Genomic DNA, 17,248 nt, shown 5'->3' on the forward strand with positions numbered 1-17,248 from the left:
TCGTCGAGGATCTCGGTAGTAGGCGGTGAGGAGGGGAGTTGGGGCGGCTCAATGGCACTGTCGGCTGCTGCCCTGTTATGGTGAGGACGGGAAGGAGAGGGCAAGAGAGAAAGAGAGAATGACACGTAGACCCACGAATATATTGTTAGTTATAGAATATTATTAAAAGAATAGGAGATAGAATATAAAAAGTGAAATATGAATGTGCTATTAGAGTGGTAAAGTAATATAAAGAAGAAATTTTTATAGATGATAATTCATATAAAGATATGAATAATATATTATACATAGTAGGTTGAAATTGCTCTAATAACTGTGTAGTTGTACGGGCTTATCCCCTTCCGTTGGCGTCGCCTTCTCTCGTTTCGCCTAAACAACCTTAGAGTGTAATCACTCTCTCTCGCCCTCCCACCAATGGCCGGGCTCGGTGCGGGCATGGGCACGCGCCCCTCCGCTGCCTTGCAGGTCCTCGCGGGGCGGCCGCTCGCCGCCCCGGCCGCCCCGCTCCTCCCAGCCCGCTCCGGTACGGCTACGTACTTGACCACTCCTCTCCCACTCTTCCCCGCTTGCTAATCGAAAAATGGATTCCCGTGCATATTAGTAGTTGGTCCATGTGTTAGGTTTCGGATTAAATTAAAACATGGGGCGCATTTCGTTGGACGTTCTGGCGCCCATGCTTACTGCAACATTTGGGTGTTTGTTTTAGGCTTTAGTGTGGGCTAAGCAGCGAGCTACGGTTGTTTACCGGTGAGCTTGTAAACATTGAAACGAATTGTCAGGGAACTATGCCGATTTTTATTGGCAGTTTTATTCCCTTTACCCAAATTCGGTGAACCTCTGCATGCCCAAATGGGCTGTTTACTTTGCTTGAGCATAAATCATATTGAAAGTTAACATTATACTGTGCTGCATAGGAGGCAGACTCATTTGCATTGTGTTGGGAGGCCTTGAATTATTAGCAAAACCTGCATCTGGTATTTTGTTTATTTGAGTTAGGATATGGTTTAGTTTTTCTTTTTGAACACGCAGGAGAACCGCGTGTCATTGCATTTAGTAGGAGAAAAAAATCCGGCCACATTGCAAACTCGAAAAACAAGAAAGAAAAAACCCGAAAGTACAGCTCTGTATGAAGACTACACGCTACAATGAATGCTACAAGCTCCATACGGTTTAGTTTGGTATCATGCTTGCAGTACATGTTTGTTACATGCAATTTTTGGAGTTCTAGTGACATTTGATTTGGTGCTGGTCCTTGCTACTGCTTACCTTGTCTTGTTATGTTGTTACTGGTGGGTGCCATGCAATCATGATAAAATTCTGTTTTTGTATACTAGCTGTTCATCGTTTTCTAGTGGTTTTGGTGTGGTTATTGTTAAGTTGTCATTTACACCCTGTGTGGATGCCTTGCACTTTGAATAGTGTGCTTATAACAGAGGTCAGTGTGCTAGAACTGTGCCGAACTGATTGTCCTTGGTTGCATTGCTTCAGGGAAAATGATAGCGCCAAAGCGATGCTTCATTGTGTCAAGTAGACTTGCATGGGTGGAAGATGAGCTCAAGGAAATAAGAAAGTACAATTTTCTGTTACTGTCATGTTGGTTTAAGCTCTTGGCAGTGCCTTTTATCATTGACGTTTAGCAATAGCTGTAGTCGCTGGTCTAGATTCTGGATCTCCTGTAATCTTTAACTACCTACTAATTGATACTCATCTTCTCGTGACACCGTGTGATTTTTTGGGCGTCAGGTACATTGAACTGGAGCATTAAGTGACTAACTTGCCTTATGTTTCGTATTTAGCGATTCTGCTAATACCCTTTCACATTTGAAGGTCACAAGAGCAAAGTTCAGTAAAATCAAAGAAAAGGCCACCGTTGAGGCGTGGAAAGGTCTCCCCGCAGCTTCCTGTACCAGAGCACATTCCAAGACCATCTTATGTTGGTTCAAAAGGATTGCCAGAGCTATGCAATGTGCGCCAAATACACGATGCTCAAGGTATTGCTGGAATGAGAGCTGCTTGCAAACTTGCTGCCCGTGCACTGAACTTTGCTGGAACTTTAGTTAAGGTAAAATTGTTCTTTTGCAGATATCTAAATTCTTTTTGTTCTCTATCTCAACAATTTGCTTTCTATACATTTAATAATATAGTATTTATTTCAATCTCATCTCAGCCATCGATTACTACAAATGAAATCAATGTAGCAGTGCATAATATGATCATTGAAGCTGGTGCTTATCCTTCTCCACTTGGCTATTGTGGATTTCCTAAAAGTGTATGTACATCAGTAAATGAGTGTGTCTGTCATGGAATACCTGATTCAACACAGCTGCAGGTTATATCAAATGAAACTTACCTCTTCTCATCTATATGTAATGTAGTACCTAAGTACTGTGGGCTGACAAAAGGTCTTTATGATGCAGAATGGGGACATTATAAATATTGATGTAAATGTGTTCCTGAATGTAAGAAACCTCTCTTAAAATCGTGCATATGCTTTGTACATTTGGCATAATCAAGTTCTGATGAAAGGTTCCCATTTGATACAAGTTTCTTATATACCTCAACAGGGATACCACGGGGGTACTTCCAGAACATTCGTATGTGGACATGTGGATGAATCTATCAAGCATTTTATGAAGGTAAGCCATTACTGATGTGTGAGATGGTTCATTCAGTTTCAACTAGCTGCTCTGGTGATTTGCATTAATGCAAAATTTTGCTATGTTTACATGCTGTATATGTCTAATTTTCACCAACCTTTGTGATGTTAGTTCTAGTTTAGACACATGTTGAAGCAACATGTTCCAGAAGTGTTTCCCATCTGGGTCATTCATTGGTTCTCTTCTGTTATATGTTTTATTGAGCAAACAATTCTTCCCTACACCATAACATGCACAAATGATCTTTAATTCTTTATTGGATCAGGCAGCTGAAGAATGCTTGGACAAGGGCATTTCTGTCTGCAGGGATGGTGTGAACTACAGAAAGATTGGCAAGAAAATAAGGTTTTTTTTTTGTTTTATCATGAGAATTTAGAAAACTGAAGCATTTTTTAGCACACTGACTTGCTGGTTATGTGTATTCAAATTGGATTAATTATAAGCTCAGGTTAAATTGTATAAAGTGCAAGCAAATAGATTGACACAGTCCAAATAACCAATTACTTATAGGATGCTAATATAACGATGACTACCAGAACCTTGTTCTTAACTCTTAATGCAGGGAAGCTTTACTCTAATTTGACTTTATGAGTCAGCATCTAGTATGAAGCTAAACTTTCTGAACACTAGCAGTCTTTCTTGCTTATAGATTTGTCATTTCCACAGTTGAGTTCAGAAAATCATTCTGGAGTTGGTTACATTTTGATTAAAAGATTGAGCTGAGGACTCCAGAAAAGAAAGGTCCTTTCACACTGATCGAAGGAGCTTTGAGTGTAAATGGCTCACAGTGATTGTACCCATAGACAGTCTTCTAAAAAGCCCTAGGCGCTACTCAGGTGGTGGGGTGGCGCCTAGTGCCTAGGCGGTGATTAGACGTGGCAGGAGGGTGGCGCCTAGCGCTTAAGTGCCACCCAGGTGGCTGATTTATAAAACAGTGCTCATAGAAGAAGAAAATCACCAAAGAGGCAACATGAACTGTTAGCTGAACTTCGTTTGACATCAAGTTATTACAGGTACAGCACATTATGGCAAGGATGAGGCCACCACTTGGTTGTCACCACTCTATATCTCCCTGGGTGAAGATGTTATATTATTTTGTGATATTTAGTTACCTTTTTGTAGCCATTTTTCATTACAATCGGCCCCTTATCTCTTTTGCTGATTTGAGAAAACATAGGGAACAGTCGAAGTAGTAGAAAGCAAATAATTGAGTTCACTGATAGAGTTCTTCTAAACATGTTGCTGATTTTGCTTCTATGATAGAACATGCATCTGATTTGCTTCTATGATAGTTCTTGTATTTTTGACAGCTCGTGCATCTTATTTGGGTTCTCATTATTTCAGTAAGCTTGCTTATTTTTATGGCTATTATGTGGTGGAGCGCTTTGTTGGACATGGGATTGGAACTATGTATCATTCTGAGCCACTTATCCTACATCATGGTGAGTGCCTTACTACTTTTTTTGTTTGACATTTTTTTTTTGTTCTATTGGGTAACAATTTTTTGGAGTTCGGCTTATGATATTACCAGATTTTGGGCTCCTGCTCATATCTCCTAATATTTTAGTTATATTGTGTTTCTTGTTGGGCACAGTTGCTTGTATAGGGCCTTTAGGCCAACAATATGTAGTACTAAGCAATTTAGCTACATGTTACCTAAGTAATTTTGCGTTGTCTTAATTTAGCACCAGCAAGAATGAAACATAATTGTTTTTCGCAAAACTGGCGGTGCTGTCATTTTTGTGTTTGTTTCACGCAAACTTTTGTGTTTGTTTCCAAGGATCGATATGGATTTGACATGTCCTATCCATCTTAAGCTGAACTGTGTCAATATTATTTCCAATATTGTCATCCTATGCTGGAATAATAAATTAATATTACCATACATTAGACTAATGAATTTTCTGTTTTGTAGCCAATGAAAACTCAGGGCGGATGGTTGAAGGTCAAACATTTACAATTGGTATGTGCTATCCACTGTCCTTTCAATTTTATGTTTGGACTTCCATTTTTAAAGAATTGGTATATCCTAGTGACTTACCCATGCTTGAATATGTTTGTGAGGAAAAAAATTGCTACAAAGAAAATGTCAAGAGTCTGTAAATTTTGATAAATGGGCATAGTAAGTAATCCTACAAGCCCTCGGTATTGTGTACTATGCAGAAACGAAGAGTTTTGACACTACTCTTATAATAAAATTTCACACCGATTTAAAAGATATTGCTGGAATTCTGCAGAACCTATACTTACAATGGAAAAAACAGAGTGTGTGACATGGGAAGATGGATGGACCACTGTCACTGCCGACGGTAGCTGGGCCGCTCAGTTTGAGCATACCATACTGGTCACCAGGACTGGTGCAGAAATATTGACAAAAGTTTGAGTTTATATCTTGCTGATTCTGGCCAGAAGTGATCCATCTACTTTCAGAATGAGATGGTTATGCAGAAGCATCAGGCTCCAGTCTAACATCCAAGATCTCTACTAAAATGTCCTAGGTATGCTTCCTTTGCTTTGTTGCGGTTCTCAACCATCCTAATTACGTACGTTGATGTAATATTCATTTCATAGTTTTGATGTCTGTTGCAGGCCCACATATGGCTGGATTTCCCCTATGTAGTAACCGGGCAGGGGATAAGTGGGGGCATACAACTGCATTTGCTTGTGGTTATTGCTGCTCACCTGCTGGCTGCTGTAGTATTTTTTGCTGGGGAAGTCCCGTCTCTGTTTCTCTGACACATCCGTTACTAATGAAGCTTCTAGAAGATTTGTTGTATATGAAATAGTTGTTCAGTCTGTTGGAAATAGAATTTGTTCCAAAAATTAGATGGAAAATTTATGCTTGTTATCCGATTCAGATGAAAGAATCCCCAGCTTTATTCTGAAAGCCAAAGCTCGGTTCTGATCGTCACAACAGTTCCTCCTTTCGCCTCGATCTGCGGTTGTTTAATCTCAGTGTCTTGATAAATGATAACACGCGGTGTGTTACGCACCACGAAAGATGAACTTCAGGGCCTTGCAACATGATATGATCAGAGGTCACTGCTGCATTTGCTTAATTTACAGAACACCGAACCATGTCAGTTTCTTCTTTTGAGTTGAACAGCAGGCTGAACCTTGTCTTGAAAGTTGAAATATCTGCAAGAGAACTATTTTATATTTTTAATGGTAGCTCAATCAATAGCCCAAAAACCTTGGATCTTGATTTTATCAATGCCCCCTTGAGAAACGCATGTATACAAGGATCTGGCTGTGTAAACGCCTTGTTATCCAATCCCCGCTTTACTGAGTCTCTTTGTAACACCCACGCATCAGGCCTGAATTTGGTTTTCTGGCCACTAATGTTTCTTCCTCCCAAACAACTCTTCTTCTGAATGCATCTTTTTTGTTCCTCGATAATAGTTCATTCCAGAGTGGAAATCTTTCCATTCTCCACATTGTGTAGCCATTTAACCAGCAGACAAATGTTCACAAGTCCCACTAAAAAAAAAAAGTTCACAAGTCTGGTATTTCAAATTCCTAAACACGTAGCACAAATGTTTTTTTTTTCAGGATATAATATGTCTGCAAGTCGCTATTGGTTCCACTTGCTCAAAGGCTTGGCCCCAGCAAGCTACCTGGGCTCTCGGCTTCATCGAAGTAACTCCAACTGCAAAACTCTACTTGGTCCTTGAAATATTGCAAGGACACTGCAAATGTAGGCTAGTGTCTTGTTTATGAAAAATAGTGTGTTATTTATTGTTGTGAACGTAGCATGGAGCATAGGTATTTGAGGCTGTGCTTGTCAAATTTAGTGTGCAAGAGAGAGCCAGAGTTCCTTGGGTCCCTGGGCGTTACAAGCTCCAAACCTGGACATGTTATTTTACATGTCAGTTGGTCTCTCCTGAATTGGAACCTGCAGTTTACTGATTGCAGCACTTGCAGTATCACCTCTTTATATTCTCAACCTTTTGGGTTGTTTTTTTTTTCCTTGAGCCTTCTCTTTCTCATCAGATTTTCCAATCGGTTCTGTTATTATAATTTGAGTGCAAAACAAAGCTATGAGAGTGCGAGATCACCTTTATCTTTCCCGCAGTTCATTAGTCACCCAACTTCCGAAGAACACTCCATGAAATGAATATTGCATCAATGTACATAATTAGGATGGTTGAGAACGCAACAAAGAAAAGGAAGCATACCTTTTAGGCTCGAGCCTGATGCTTCTTCATAACCATCTCATTCTGAAAGTAGATGGATCACCTCTGACCAGAATCAGGAAGATATAAACTCAAAACTTTTGTCAATATTTCTGCACCAGTCCTGGTGATCAGTATGGTGATGCTCAAACTGAGCGGCCCAGCTACCGTCGGCAGTGACAGCGGTCCATCCATCTTCCCATTTTCCACTCTGTTTTTTCCATTGTAAGTATAGGTTCTGCAGAATTCCAGCAATATCTTTTAAATCGGTGTGAAATTTTATTATAAGAGAAGTATCAAAACTCTTCGTTTCTGCACAGTGTTTTTAAATCAACAGGTACAAATCACTACTATAAAAATACATTGGGAATTTCATCAAAAAATGGCTTGGGAAGAAAAGGAGAACCTTGCAAACCTAGGAGAAGTGAACATAGGCTACTCCCAATACCTTATTTCTTAGTTCATATTTAAGAGGAGAGGAAGAGTAAGAAATGTTGCTAGTTTTTTAAGGTCTCTTAAATTAATTAATTGTCTCTCAATCGTATTACTCAAAAAGTTAGTTTTTTTAATAAGAAATAAGCTTTTTCCCTATCTCTTTAAATTGGAGAAGGATTGCCATATTAGTTTTTTCCCCCTAGGGATACCTAATTAATGTGTAGGAAATCAGCACTGAGAGAGGCGTCTGGAGGAGGTTGGGTCCCAGTGTCCAGGTGGCTCAGTCTCACCGGCTCACAGAAAACTTAGCTCGTCAGCGATCAGACACTAATCACCAAATCGATCCCAGAAAACACCAACAACCAAGAAGCAAACAGCCCATTCTAGATTCAGCAATCCACCAACCCTGCTCCCAAAATTCCCCAAATCCCAACTCATCTTTTACCCCGACACCACGCCACACCAGACATCGACCTGCCTCACCTCTCCACTCCTCCAGCACCAGCACCAGCACCAGACCAGCACCAGCACGCACGCACCCACTCAGAAATCGAGCAGGGAAGGAGATTCCCAGAGAAAGCGAGCAAGTGCGCATCGAAAGCAGCAATCTTTGTCAAAACAAGCGAACCCCAGTGACCAGCAGGAGCAGGAGTAGGAGTAGGCGCAGCAGAGCACACTCCCAATGGGGAGCAGGAGCAGAGGAGGGTGTGGGAGCAGCTTGCTCATCCCTCTCCTCTTCCTCCTCCTCTTCCTCCTCCCCAATCTTAACCGTAAGCTCCCCCCCCCCACTCCCCTCTACCCCTCCTCTCTCATGCCCTGTGAATTAGCTCTTGAATCTTGATGCCGCCTTGTTCTTCTTGCTGGGTTTGGTCGGTGCTCTGTTTCTTGCGCAATTGCTAATGCCGGCTCTCTGTCACCGTTGTTGGTGGTGCTGCGGGACTGTAGATTCGTCGGTTGTGGTGTCGGCGGCGGCGGGGCGCGACGAGCCGTACGTGGGCGTGACGATCGGCACGGCGGTGACCAACCTGCTGTCGCCGTCGGACCTCGCGGCATTCCTCCGCGCGCAGCGCATCACCCGCGTGCGCCTCTACGACGCCGACCCGCGCCTCCTCTCGGCGCTGGCCTCATCCGGCGTGCGCGCCATCGTCGGGGTCCCCAACGACGAGCTCCTCGCGCTGGGCTCATCCCCGGCCACGGCCTCCGCATGGGTCGCCCGCCGCGTGCTCCCCTTCGCGGGCGTCAACTCCACCACTCCAAACATAATCTCCGCCATCGCCGTGGGCGACGAGGTCCCGACCGCGCTGCCGTCCGCGCTCCCCGTCCTGCTCCCGGCCATCCAGTCCCTCGCCGCCGCGCTTGCCGCCGCCAACCTCTCCTCCATCCCGGTGTCCACCCCGCTGCCCTTCTCCGTCGTGCTCGACCCGTTCCCACCGTCACAGGCCTTCTTCAACCAGTCCCTCGCCAAGTCCTTCCTCCTCCAGCTGCTCGCCCACCTCGCCAACACCTCGGCGCCGCTCATGCTCAACCTGTACCCCTACTACTCGCTGATGCAGAGCAAAGGCGTGATCCCGCTCGACAACGCGCTGTTCCGGCCGCTGCCGCCGTCGCTGGAGATGGTGGACCCCAACACGCTGCTCCACTACACCAACGTGTTCGACGCCATGCTCGACGCCGTGCACGTCGCCGTCAAGAACCTCAACGCCACCAGCGTCCCCATGCTGGTCACCGAGACCGGATGGCCGTCGTACGGCGACCGCAAGACCGAGCCGTACGCGACCAAGGACAACGCCGACGCGTACAACTCCAACCTGATCAAACACGTCATGGAGGACAAGCCCGGCACGCCGATGCAGCCCGGCGCGCAGGCCAGCGTGTTCATCTACGAGCTGTTCAACGAGGACCTCCGGTCGGGCCCCATATCGGAGGCGAACTGGGGCCTCTTCTACGGCAACGGCACGCCGGTGTACCTGCTCCACGTGTCCGGGGCCGGCGGGTTCCTGGCCAACGACACGACGGACCGCACGTTCTGCGTGGCGGCGGACGACGCGGACGAGAAGGCCGTGCAGGCGGCCATGGACTGGGCGTGCGGGCCCGGGCGCTCCGACTGCACGGCGATCCAACCCGGGGAAAGGTGCTACGAGCCCAACGACGTGCGGAGCCACGCGTCGTACGCGTTCGACGCGTACTACCAGTCTCAGGGCCGGGCCGCCGGGTCCTGCTACTTCCAGGGCGCCGGCATGGTCACCACCATCGATCCAAGTAAGCACCGACCGAACTCTCGCTTTCTCTCTTGGCTAATGCCGCATTAATCTTGGTGGCATTGCTCGAGAAATGATTCCCATGCTCGATCATTGTTGACAAGCGGCTTCCATTTTCTTTTTGATTGCTTGGAGTTGTCGGTGAATTAGCAGTAAGTTTTGTTGCTCGATGAATTTTCTCTGCTCGTGCTTAGTGACGAGTGACGGTGAGTGAGGTTCGTGCTGAGCACTTGTTTAGTGCCAGCCAGTGACTGGATTAGACCGTCTTGTCCTGGTTCGAGGTCTGTCCACATACATCATACATGCCCAGTAGTTTCTCGTGATCCCATGAGTCACTGTCACTGCTCTTTTAAGGGTGTGATTGGTTGTCCATATAGATTGGATTTGTATGTTACGTATATGCAGGTTGAACAGAGTCATATTTGATAAAAAGAATAGTACTTGGTTGGTTGTATCTGTCTGAACAGGCTGAGTTGAATTTTTGTTTGATTGACCGAATGTGAAACCGTATGAGCGGATATAAGAGTTGAGGCTATGATTGGTTGCTCGTATGAAAATAATTTTGTGACATTAACAAGTGGGTCCGTCTACGTGAGCGGATGCAGAACCTGTATCTGTTGGGCCAGGTTGCGGTGGGAAGTTTCCCTCCCGAGCTAGGCCGCGGGTATACATTTGCATCCGCCAAGCCAGACTTAAACAGTATATAAGGATAACCAAACATCCATCTCTCTGTGATTATACGCATCCGTCGAGCCAGCATCCATCCGTGCAGGCAACCAATCACACCCTAAAGAACTACAACTGCTCAGGAGTCGCTGCATATGGAAACATTTCAGGTGTCTTTGGTTGGCCAAATCTCCCCTAGTTATGGTTGTTCATTGACATATACAATCTCAGAGAAAATTATGTTTGATTATTCGCATCCACTGTTTCAGTCTGGTCTGGTAGATGTAAATATACGGTCTTATCCTTGATCGAGAGTGAGCTTCACTCTGTGGCTTGGCCTGGATCCTGCATCCGCTCATGCATACGGGTCCACTTGTCAGTGTCATAAAATCATCTTCGTGCGAGTAACCAATCACGATCTCAACTCTTGTATCAAATTCAGTCAACCAATCAAAAACTCAGCTTAGTCTATCTAAACAAATACAAAAATCAAATACTCTTCTTTTCAATGTAACTCTGCTCAATCTGCTTCTCCTCAGGCTACTTATGTGATGCAGCTCTACAAAACCTCATCCGAGAAACAAACACACCATTCGTGACGATTTCAACGCAGATCTAAATCCTCAAGTACGAGCGACGCTATTGTCAAGCCCAGAAAGCATATGGCATTCATGGAACGGAAGACCGCCATGGAAAGCTGTTCGGTTGTCCTTTGGTTTGAGAGCACTAGCTAGCTAGCAAATAAGTAGTATTTTGCAAAACACCGATACATCCCTGATCGAGCGTATCTGTATTGGATACGGTATCCGATATGGATACGGCTTCGATACGACTAGGATACTTATCTATTGTGTATCTGAAAAAAGAAAAAAAAAGAAAAATCAGATACGTGCTGGATACAGGAGACGAAGGCAACGGAGGGGCGAGAGGAGGAGGCAACGGGAGCGGCGGCGAGAGCGAGGGGGAGGCGGAGATGGGCCGGCGGGGGCGAGGAGGTGGAGGTGGCGACAGGGGCGAGGAGGAGGCGAGCTGACGAGGGCGAGGAGGCGACGGGCCGGTGGGGACGAGGGGGAGGTGGCAGGGGAGAGGAGGCGGCAGGCCGACGAGGGCGAGGAGGTGGAGACAGGGGCGGGGGTGAGTGGAGGTGGCGGCGGCGACTGATGAGGAGTCGGGGGGTTATTTAGGGTTAGTTAGATGGGCTAGATGCCAATATGGGCCGAATAGCAGTCCAATACATGTAACCCTTTATTTTTTTTTGTTTTTGTTTTTTCTTATTAAACAAGTGGTGTATTTTCTGCTATTATTATATGCACCATATTAATTATTTTTTAAAAAATCAAACGTGTCCACATATCGGGTTTTTTTATAAAAATAGCGTATCGGTGCTGCCTTGTAGTATGTGCGAGCTGATCATTGGTTAGGAGAAAGGTTGCTTTTCGTTGTAGGTAGGGCAGGAGGAGTGCAGCAGCAAACTAATTGGCGTGCAATGGACAGTGGGGCCCGGCTGTCGTCGACCCATCCGTAGAAGAGGCCGTTGTGCAGCAGTGCACAAGTCCATGGCCACGCAGAGCTGAGAAAAGTACAGAGCCGACAGAAGCTGAGCTGGATCTGTCTGTGGATTTGTCTGGTGCTCTGCCAGGTCCGGCCGAGTGCTCCGGCGTTCGGGTGTGGTGGCCGGGGTCGATGGGCGACACGAGCTAAACCCCCAAGGGCCAATACCATTTCGTCTGGTTGAAGAGAGAAGGCTAATCCCCTTTCTCGCATGTGAGTGGGAGCACCGCAGTGTTCACGTCACATGCCGCGAGGGCGCACGCCTGGTCCCGTCACACCTCACCATGTCATCCTTCACCTTGTTCTTTCCGGTTGCCCATGATTGCTTGTAGACGATGCTGCATTGCATTCTCAAGTGCACCCTCGTGCACTTGTTGGGTAGCAGACGGGAATTTTGGAGTTTTAGACTCTTGTCATTTTCAGTCTTGTTGGAGGGTTTGGACCCTGTGACTTGTGTGCTTGCAATTTCAAGACTCCTAATCACCATGTCTAAGGCATTGGCTCTGACCAGCACAGAGTATATGTTCAGGAAATTAGGCATTTTTGCCGTACGGGTCACAAGAATTGCATTCAGCTATTGTTGCGGAACTGAACTTCTGCTTTCTGTGGGCAAGTGATAGCAACTTCTCAGGACAGCACCCTTGTCATGTGCAAAAGGACTATACTATTATCTTAGAGAAAAAGGCGAGGGAAGAAATGAAAAGAGAAAGTGCGTGCTGGATTGTGGAATCTTTTGGATCTAGATGTCATCCATGCAAGTGGCCAACTGGAGCGAATGCTGTGAGCATGTAGCATTGTCTGGTATGGGAGCACTAGTTATTATACCTGGACACACGCGTATGGTGCTGTGCAGTTTTTCTGTTCCCTCACATTGCTTTAGGAAATACTGGGTAGCGAATGTGGATAAGCTGGAGCTGTGGGCATTTGGACTAATACTGAACGGAAACTCTGCATGTAATGGACTAATGGAGTGACCTAGATGGCAGGATACTCATTTGGGTTGTGTCCAGTTCCTAGTGCCATATAGACTGTGTTCTGCTTTGGAAGCTGATGCTCACCGTGGTCACACAACCTCGCCCTGCCTCGCCGCGGCCACGCCACCATGCCTCGTCATGACCGCGCCACTGTGCCCCGCCTCGCCTCGGTCCTGCAACCGCGCCCCGTCATGGTCGCACCATCGCCCTTTGCCCTGCTACTGAGTGCATGCCGCCTCCACTCTACTAAGCGTCGTGTGACTTGTGTGTGCATCTCCAGGTCTCCAGGAGTCCAGGTTTGGGCATTGGGCTACCGGGAGCTAGTTGCACATGCGTTGGGTTACTATTGGGAACTTTTCGCATTTGGGCGTTTGGCTGACCAGCCTGTAAATTTTAGAAAATGTATTGACTAGAATGGAGTAGTTGAAGTCTCGACTCTTGCGTTTACAACAGTTGCGGTCTAGCTCATATGCCATTACAGGGGGACTCTCAAGAAATAGGGTGCTTATGGAGTAAAGTTAGAGTAGCAAAGGATTCTGCAGGTTGCCAAGTGCCAACTCAACAGCTGAAAACTGCCAACAACCTTGGCATGCCATGCCAATCCATTCTAGTTAATTTTTTGCAAAAATATTTGGGTGTACGTCTGTACACCCATGCCCCAATGTAGGCCCGGCCCTGGTTCTGGATTTCTGGTGTGGTGCAAAGCTCATGATTTACTGCAAGTCTGCATTCTACAAGATGGTATTTCTGTGATAGGAGGCCAAAGCTCACATGTTGTCAATTCCTAATGTGGGCCAATTCCTATTTTTAGTGGTTCTTAAGATCCTGTAAATGAACAATTCTGTACTCATTCGAATATTTACATGTGCAAGTTATAAAAAAGGGAGATTTCCTCACATGGCACTACAAAGTTTGCCAATCCCGGAGACTGTTTGTCTTTCTTAGTAGCTTCAGATATCACATTCTTTTGTTGAAACTCTTATGCCAAGCCCGTACGCATGCAAGACTAGCTTGCTGTGTTCACATATTTGACCAAACATGAATTTTCTTCATCTTTTGCAAATATATACTTAAAATTATCTTGATCGTCCATTCTGCTTTTCCTAACAAATGGATACCTTTTGTTGTGCAGGTCATGACAGCTGCATATTTCCTGGAAGGTATATTGCGGAAACTTTTCTCTGTGAAGTTCATGATATTGTTCAACCCATTTATATTATAATTATCAAGATATCAAAGCATGTTGAGGATAAAAATAATTAGTATAATTATAACGTGCAGACAAGAACAGGTTAGCGGTGGCGGTTAAATCATTCTATGCTCTTTTTTTAAGGAAAAAAACCATTCTATGCTACAAGTACTTGCTTTGGAGCTCTGTATGCTTTATGGGCCATTTTCTGAACTAGAAAGTATGCAACATTCATTACAAGCAGTCCATGGTAGGTTTAGGGCCCTTTGCTGTGGAAACATACAGATGATTTCAATTTGCTTTCATATCATCCAGCAGAAGGTTTAGAGAGAGATATACGGGATACCTGAAATTAAAGGATCATGCAGTCCTACTAAGAGCTTGACAATATAGCAGCTAAAGTTGCTCTAGAAAAAAATACAGCTGCTAAAATGTCCTTCTACATGACATTACTATTTTCAGAATTTATCTCATCGATTATTAAGTTAGAAGGCCTCTGTTTTCTCGATTCAGAATTATTACTGAATACAAATGTGTTAGATCAAATGCTATCATAATTCACTGTACACTTTGTTTGCTAATGCTGACCGTTATCTATCATGCAGCAAGCTGCTGAGCAACGTCACCAGATCTGGTGGCTCAAACACCACGGCGCAGACGAGCGACGCTGAGGGATCCGCGATTTGGAGACTAAGAACCGGAAGGGGGAAAGGGTTCTTGCTCTTCCTTCGGTTGCTGCTGAGCATTGCGGTGGTTATCGTGACGGATTCCAACTTTTGGACATGACAAGAGCACATGTTGATTGTAACAAAACCTGAAAATTTTGGGAGGCAAGTTAGAGGACTGGGGTAGGTTTATGTTTAGTGATTCTTTATTGTTAGATAAGCATCAATAAATTATTCTTTTTTTTCTTCAGCTAATGAAGTGTGTATGATCTGCTGAAATCTCTCAACGTTTCGGTCTACAGAAAACAGATGTAGAAAATTTGCGTGAACGATGATGTCAACACAAGACGAGCACTACCGTCTTCATTCATGCCACAGCGCAGACTAGGGAGGATTGCGAAACTAGGACTGGGCAGAATATGCCGGGAAGGTTTGTACTTTGTACTAACTGTGATTCTGTGAAACAAAGGACCCATTTCGGAAGAAGAGAATTGATGGTAGAGCTTCTGTCCCAGCACCTGGTGCAGCAACACGACCATCACATGTTGAACCAGGCCAGTTTTTGTGATGGCCTGGATTTTTCCAATTTGCTAATCATTTTGCAGTGTGAAGTGCTAGTAGTACCGAGCTCACATGATACAATATTTTTATATACCCCATGGTAGAGTTTTGAAGAGATAAAGCAAAGGAGAGATACGCATGCAGAAGTTTAAACAAGAAGATCACACACGAATGGAGATGGTAATGACGTGCTGGCCGAAGAAGATTTAATTAGTTTGTGAGTTTGTGATCGGGCTTTGCAAGTCTTCATCGTCACCACGTTTCTAGAGCTGGGCCCACATGACATTCGGTAGCAGGGAAATCGTTTCATTTTGTACGTGCAGTCGGAATAAGTTAACGGAACCTGCGCAGGACTACGTACGTATCAAGCAATCCATTATTTCATTTTTAGGGAATCAATGACAATAAGATCCATCAGGTTTTTCTTTGATAATATAAATTTTATTAATTTTTATTATTACATCAAAAAGATACAACCACATAAGAGTTTACCTCTAATCTCTGCATAACTATGACGCGCACTGTTGGTGAAAGAAATATCTTCAACAAATAAATTGCGGCGAAAGCTCACTCACAGAAGTATCTCAAGCTTGGAGAAGAAGTAGAAAGGAAATGAATGTCCAATGCGATGATGGTAAAAATCTGTTCCCTAGCCTGATGGATTTATGTTTGTATTTATAATGCCATTTAGAGTGCGAGTATATAATCATACCCCTACCAAGATAATTATACACATTTCCCCTATCCAATAGGGACTTAGGGCCGACCAGGTAACATAGTTCATACCTAGGTAAAGATATTATAATCCTATTTAGAGGATATTTTCTAACCATGGCAACAAGTGGTGACAAAGTTAGTCATCCATTGCAGCACCGCACTATCTAGTGTGTCAGGTCGGTCACCACTTTCTCCTGGAGTGTCAAGGTGGCCACCATATGATCAGCATTAAATGCCAGTCATCTCATAGCAGACATCACATGACCGACGGGTTTGCTTCCGCTGATCTTTATTGGGGACTCCGCCTCCTTCCTCCAGCCTCCGGGAGTTCGCGGCCTCCGAAGGTCAGGGGTCTCTAGGCCTTCGAGGGACTCCTAGGCTTGGGTCTTCGGGACCGCTACGAAGCCAGGGATATGGAGGGGTCATGAGCCAGAGTGTCTTTAGGCTTAGACTGGTCAAACCAAGGGGTGTCAGGGGTCAGCTAACTCCCCCAGGCTCTGAGAGTTGGTGACCCAAGGAGGAAGCTTACGGGCTCCGGAGGCCTGGTTGCCGCAAGGGGTCTAAGGGGCTCCGGAGGAGTCCTTGATGGTGACTCCCTATAGTATCTACGGCTAGGGTATTTCCCCAATAGTACCCCCTCATCCGTTGGCCTCGAGGTCTGTAGGGGCGAGCAGATGCAAAATTGAAAAGGAAACTAGCCCCAGCCCCACCTCTGAGTTAGGATATCTGAATTGCTTTTTACCCAGATGGCCCTCTTAGCGGTGGCCACGAGCGATGGCGTCGAGGCTCAATGGAGATGGTGTGGTCTGGAGCTCTGTGACAAGGCTGACAGCCGGCCGAGGGGCGCCGAGGCTTGATGAAGACTATGCTCTGAAGTCCCATGATGGTTTTTGAGGGGGAAGCCAACACAGGGAGCTGAGGGAGGCGCCCTGTGATCCCTCCCCCTTTGGGTTGCACGGAGAGGCTTGATAGAAGAGAGGTCGTCTGGAGCCTAGCGGCTATCACCAGAAGGGGGGTTGTTGGCGGTGATGTGCTCCGGAGCCTCAAGGCGGAAGCTGGAGGCATAGTTGATGTCAGAGCCGAAGAGTGGTGAGGCTCATCGGAGATGAAGTAGACGGTGGCGTAAAGGGAGGAAGTCTGCGACCCCCTCAACACTGGCCACGATGTGGGTCAATGGAGATGACGAGCACTGAAGCCTATGCCAAGGACGAAGGCATAGCTGTCGTTGGAGCCGAAGACCGGCGAGGTTTGAAAGAGACGACATGCATCGAAGCCTAGCAAGGTGATCAGAATTGAAGTTGATGGTTGCACTAAGGGAGAAGTCTGCGATCCCCTTAGTGCTAGCCGTGGCGTGGGTCGATGGAGACGACGAGTTCCGAAGCCTATGCCGAGGCCAGAGG

General features: G+C 45.7%; 2 protein-coding genes across 3 annotated transcripts; both read left to right on the forward strand.

Annotated features, from left to right (window-relative positions):
- The first annotated feature begins 337 nt into the window (after positions 1–337).
- Positions 338–5,555, forward strand: LOC133890701 (methionine aminopeptidase 1B, chloroplastic-like). 2 transcript variants are annotated; one of them, XM_062331197.1, is made up of 11 exons: positions 338–523; positions 1,489–1,570; positions 1,828–2,062; positions 2,168–2,329; positions 2,418–2,459; positions 2,565–2,636; positions 2,923–3,002; positions 4,002–4,099; positions 4,573–4,620; positions 4,895–5,155; positions 5,229–5,555. In XM_062331197.1, the coding sequence occupies exons 1-10, from the start codon at positions 415–417 to the stop codon at positions 5,038–5,040; spliced, it is 1,074 nt and encodes a 357-aa protein (XP_062187181.1). In that variant the 5' UTR covers positions 338–414; the 3' UTR covers positions 5,041–5,155; positions 5,229–5,555. The 2 variants fall into 2 exon arrangements, with proteins under 2 accessions (XP_062187181.1, XP_062187180.1); XM_062331196.1 differs by having other exon boundaries at positions 5,247–5,555.
- Positions 5,556–7,533: 1,978 nt separating this feature from the next.
- LOC133891146 (glucan endo-1,3-beta-glucosidase 1-like) lies at positions 7,534–15,043 on the forward strand. Its single transcript, XM_062331868.1, has 4 exons — positions 7,534–8,037; positions 8,213–9,526; positions 13,849–13,876; positions 14,511–15,043. The coding sequence occupies exons 1-4, from the start codon at positions 7,950–7,952 to the stop codon at positions 14,689–14,691; spliced, it is 1,611 nt and encodes a 536-aa protein (XP_062187852.1). The 5' UTR covers positions 7,534–7,949; the 3' UTR covers positions 14,692–15,043.
- The last annotated feature ends 2,205 nt before the right edge of the window (positions 15,044–17,248 follow it).

The sequence above is a fragment of the Phragmites australis genome, chromosome 14, assembly GCF_958298935.1.
Source record: "Phragmites australis chromosome 14, lpPhrAust1.1, whole genome shotgun sequence".
NCBI lineage: Eukaryota > Viridiplantae > Streptophyta > Magnoliopsida > Poales > Poaceae > Phragmites > Phragmites australis.

What these genes read in the sequence shown, in the direction of transcription:
- LOC133891146 (XM_062331868.1), top strand. Translation starts at nt 7,950, where the DNA reads ATGGGGAGCAGGAGCAGAGGAGGGTGTGGGAGCAGCTTGCTCATCCCT. An exon ending in CCTCCTCCCCAATCTTAACC is followed by an intron (nt 8,038 to 8,212) that starts GTAAGCTCCCCC and finishes GCGGGACTGTAG; the next exon opens with ATTCGTCGGTTGTGGTGTCG. An exon ending in AGCTGCATATTTCCTGGAAG is followed by an intron (nt 13,877 to 14,510) that starts GTATATTGCGGA and finishes TCTATCATGCAG; the next exon opens with CAAGCTGCTGAGCAACGTCA.
- LOC133890701 (XM_062331197.1), top strand. Translation starts at nt 415, where the DNA reads ATGGCCGGGCTCGGTGCGGGCATGGGCACGCGCCCCTCCGCTGCCTTG. An exon ending in GAGCTCAAGGAAATAAGAAA is followed by an intron (nt 1,571 to 1,827) that starts GTACAATTTTCT and finishes TCACATTTGAAG; the next exon opens with GTCACAAGAGCAAAGTTCAG. An exon ending in TTGCTGGAACTTTAGTTAAG is followed by an intron (nt 2,063 to 2,167) that starts GTAAAATTGTTC and finishes ATCTCATCTCAG; the next exon opens with CCATCGATTACTACAAATGA.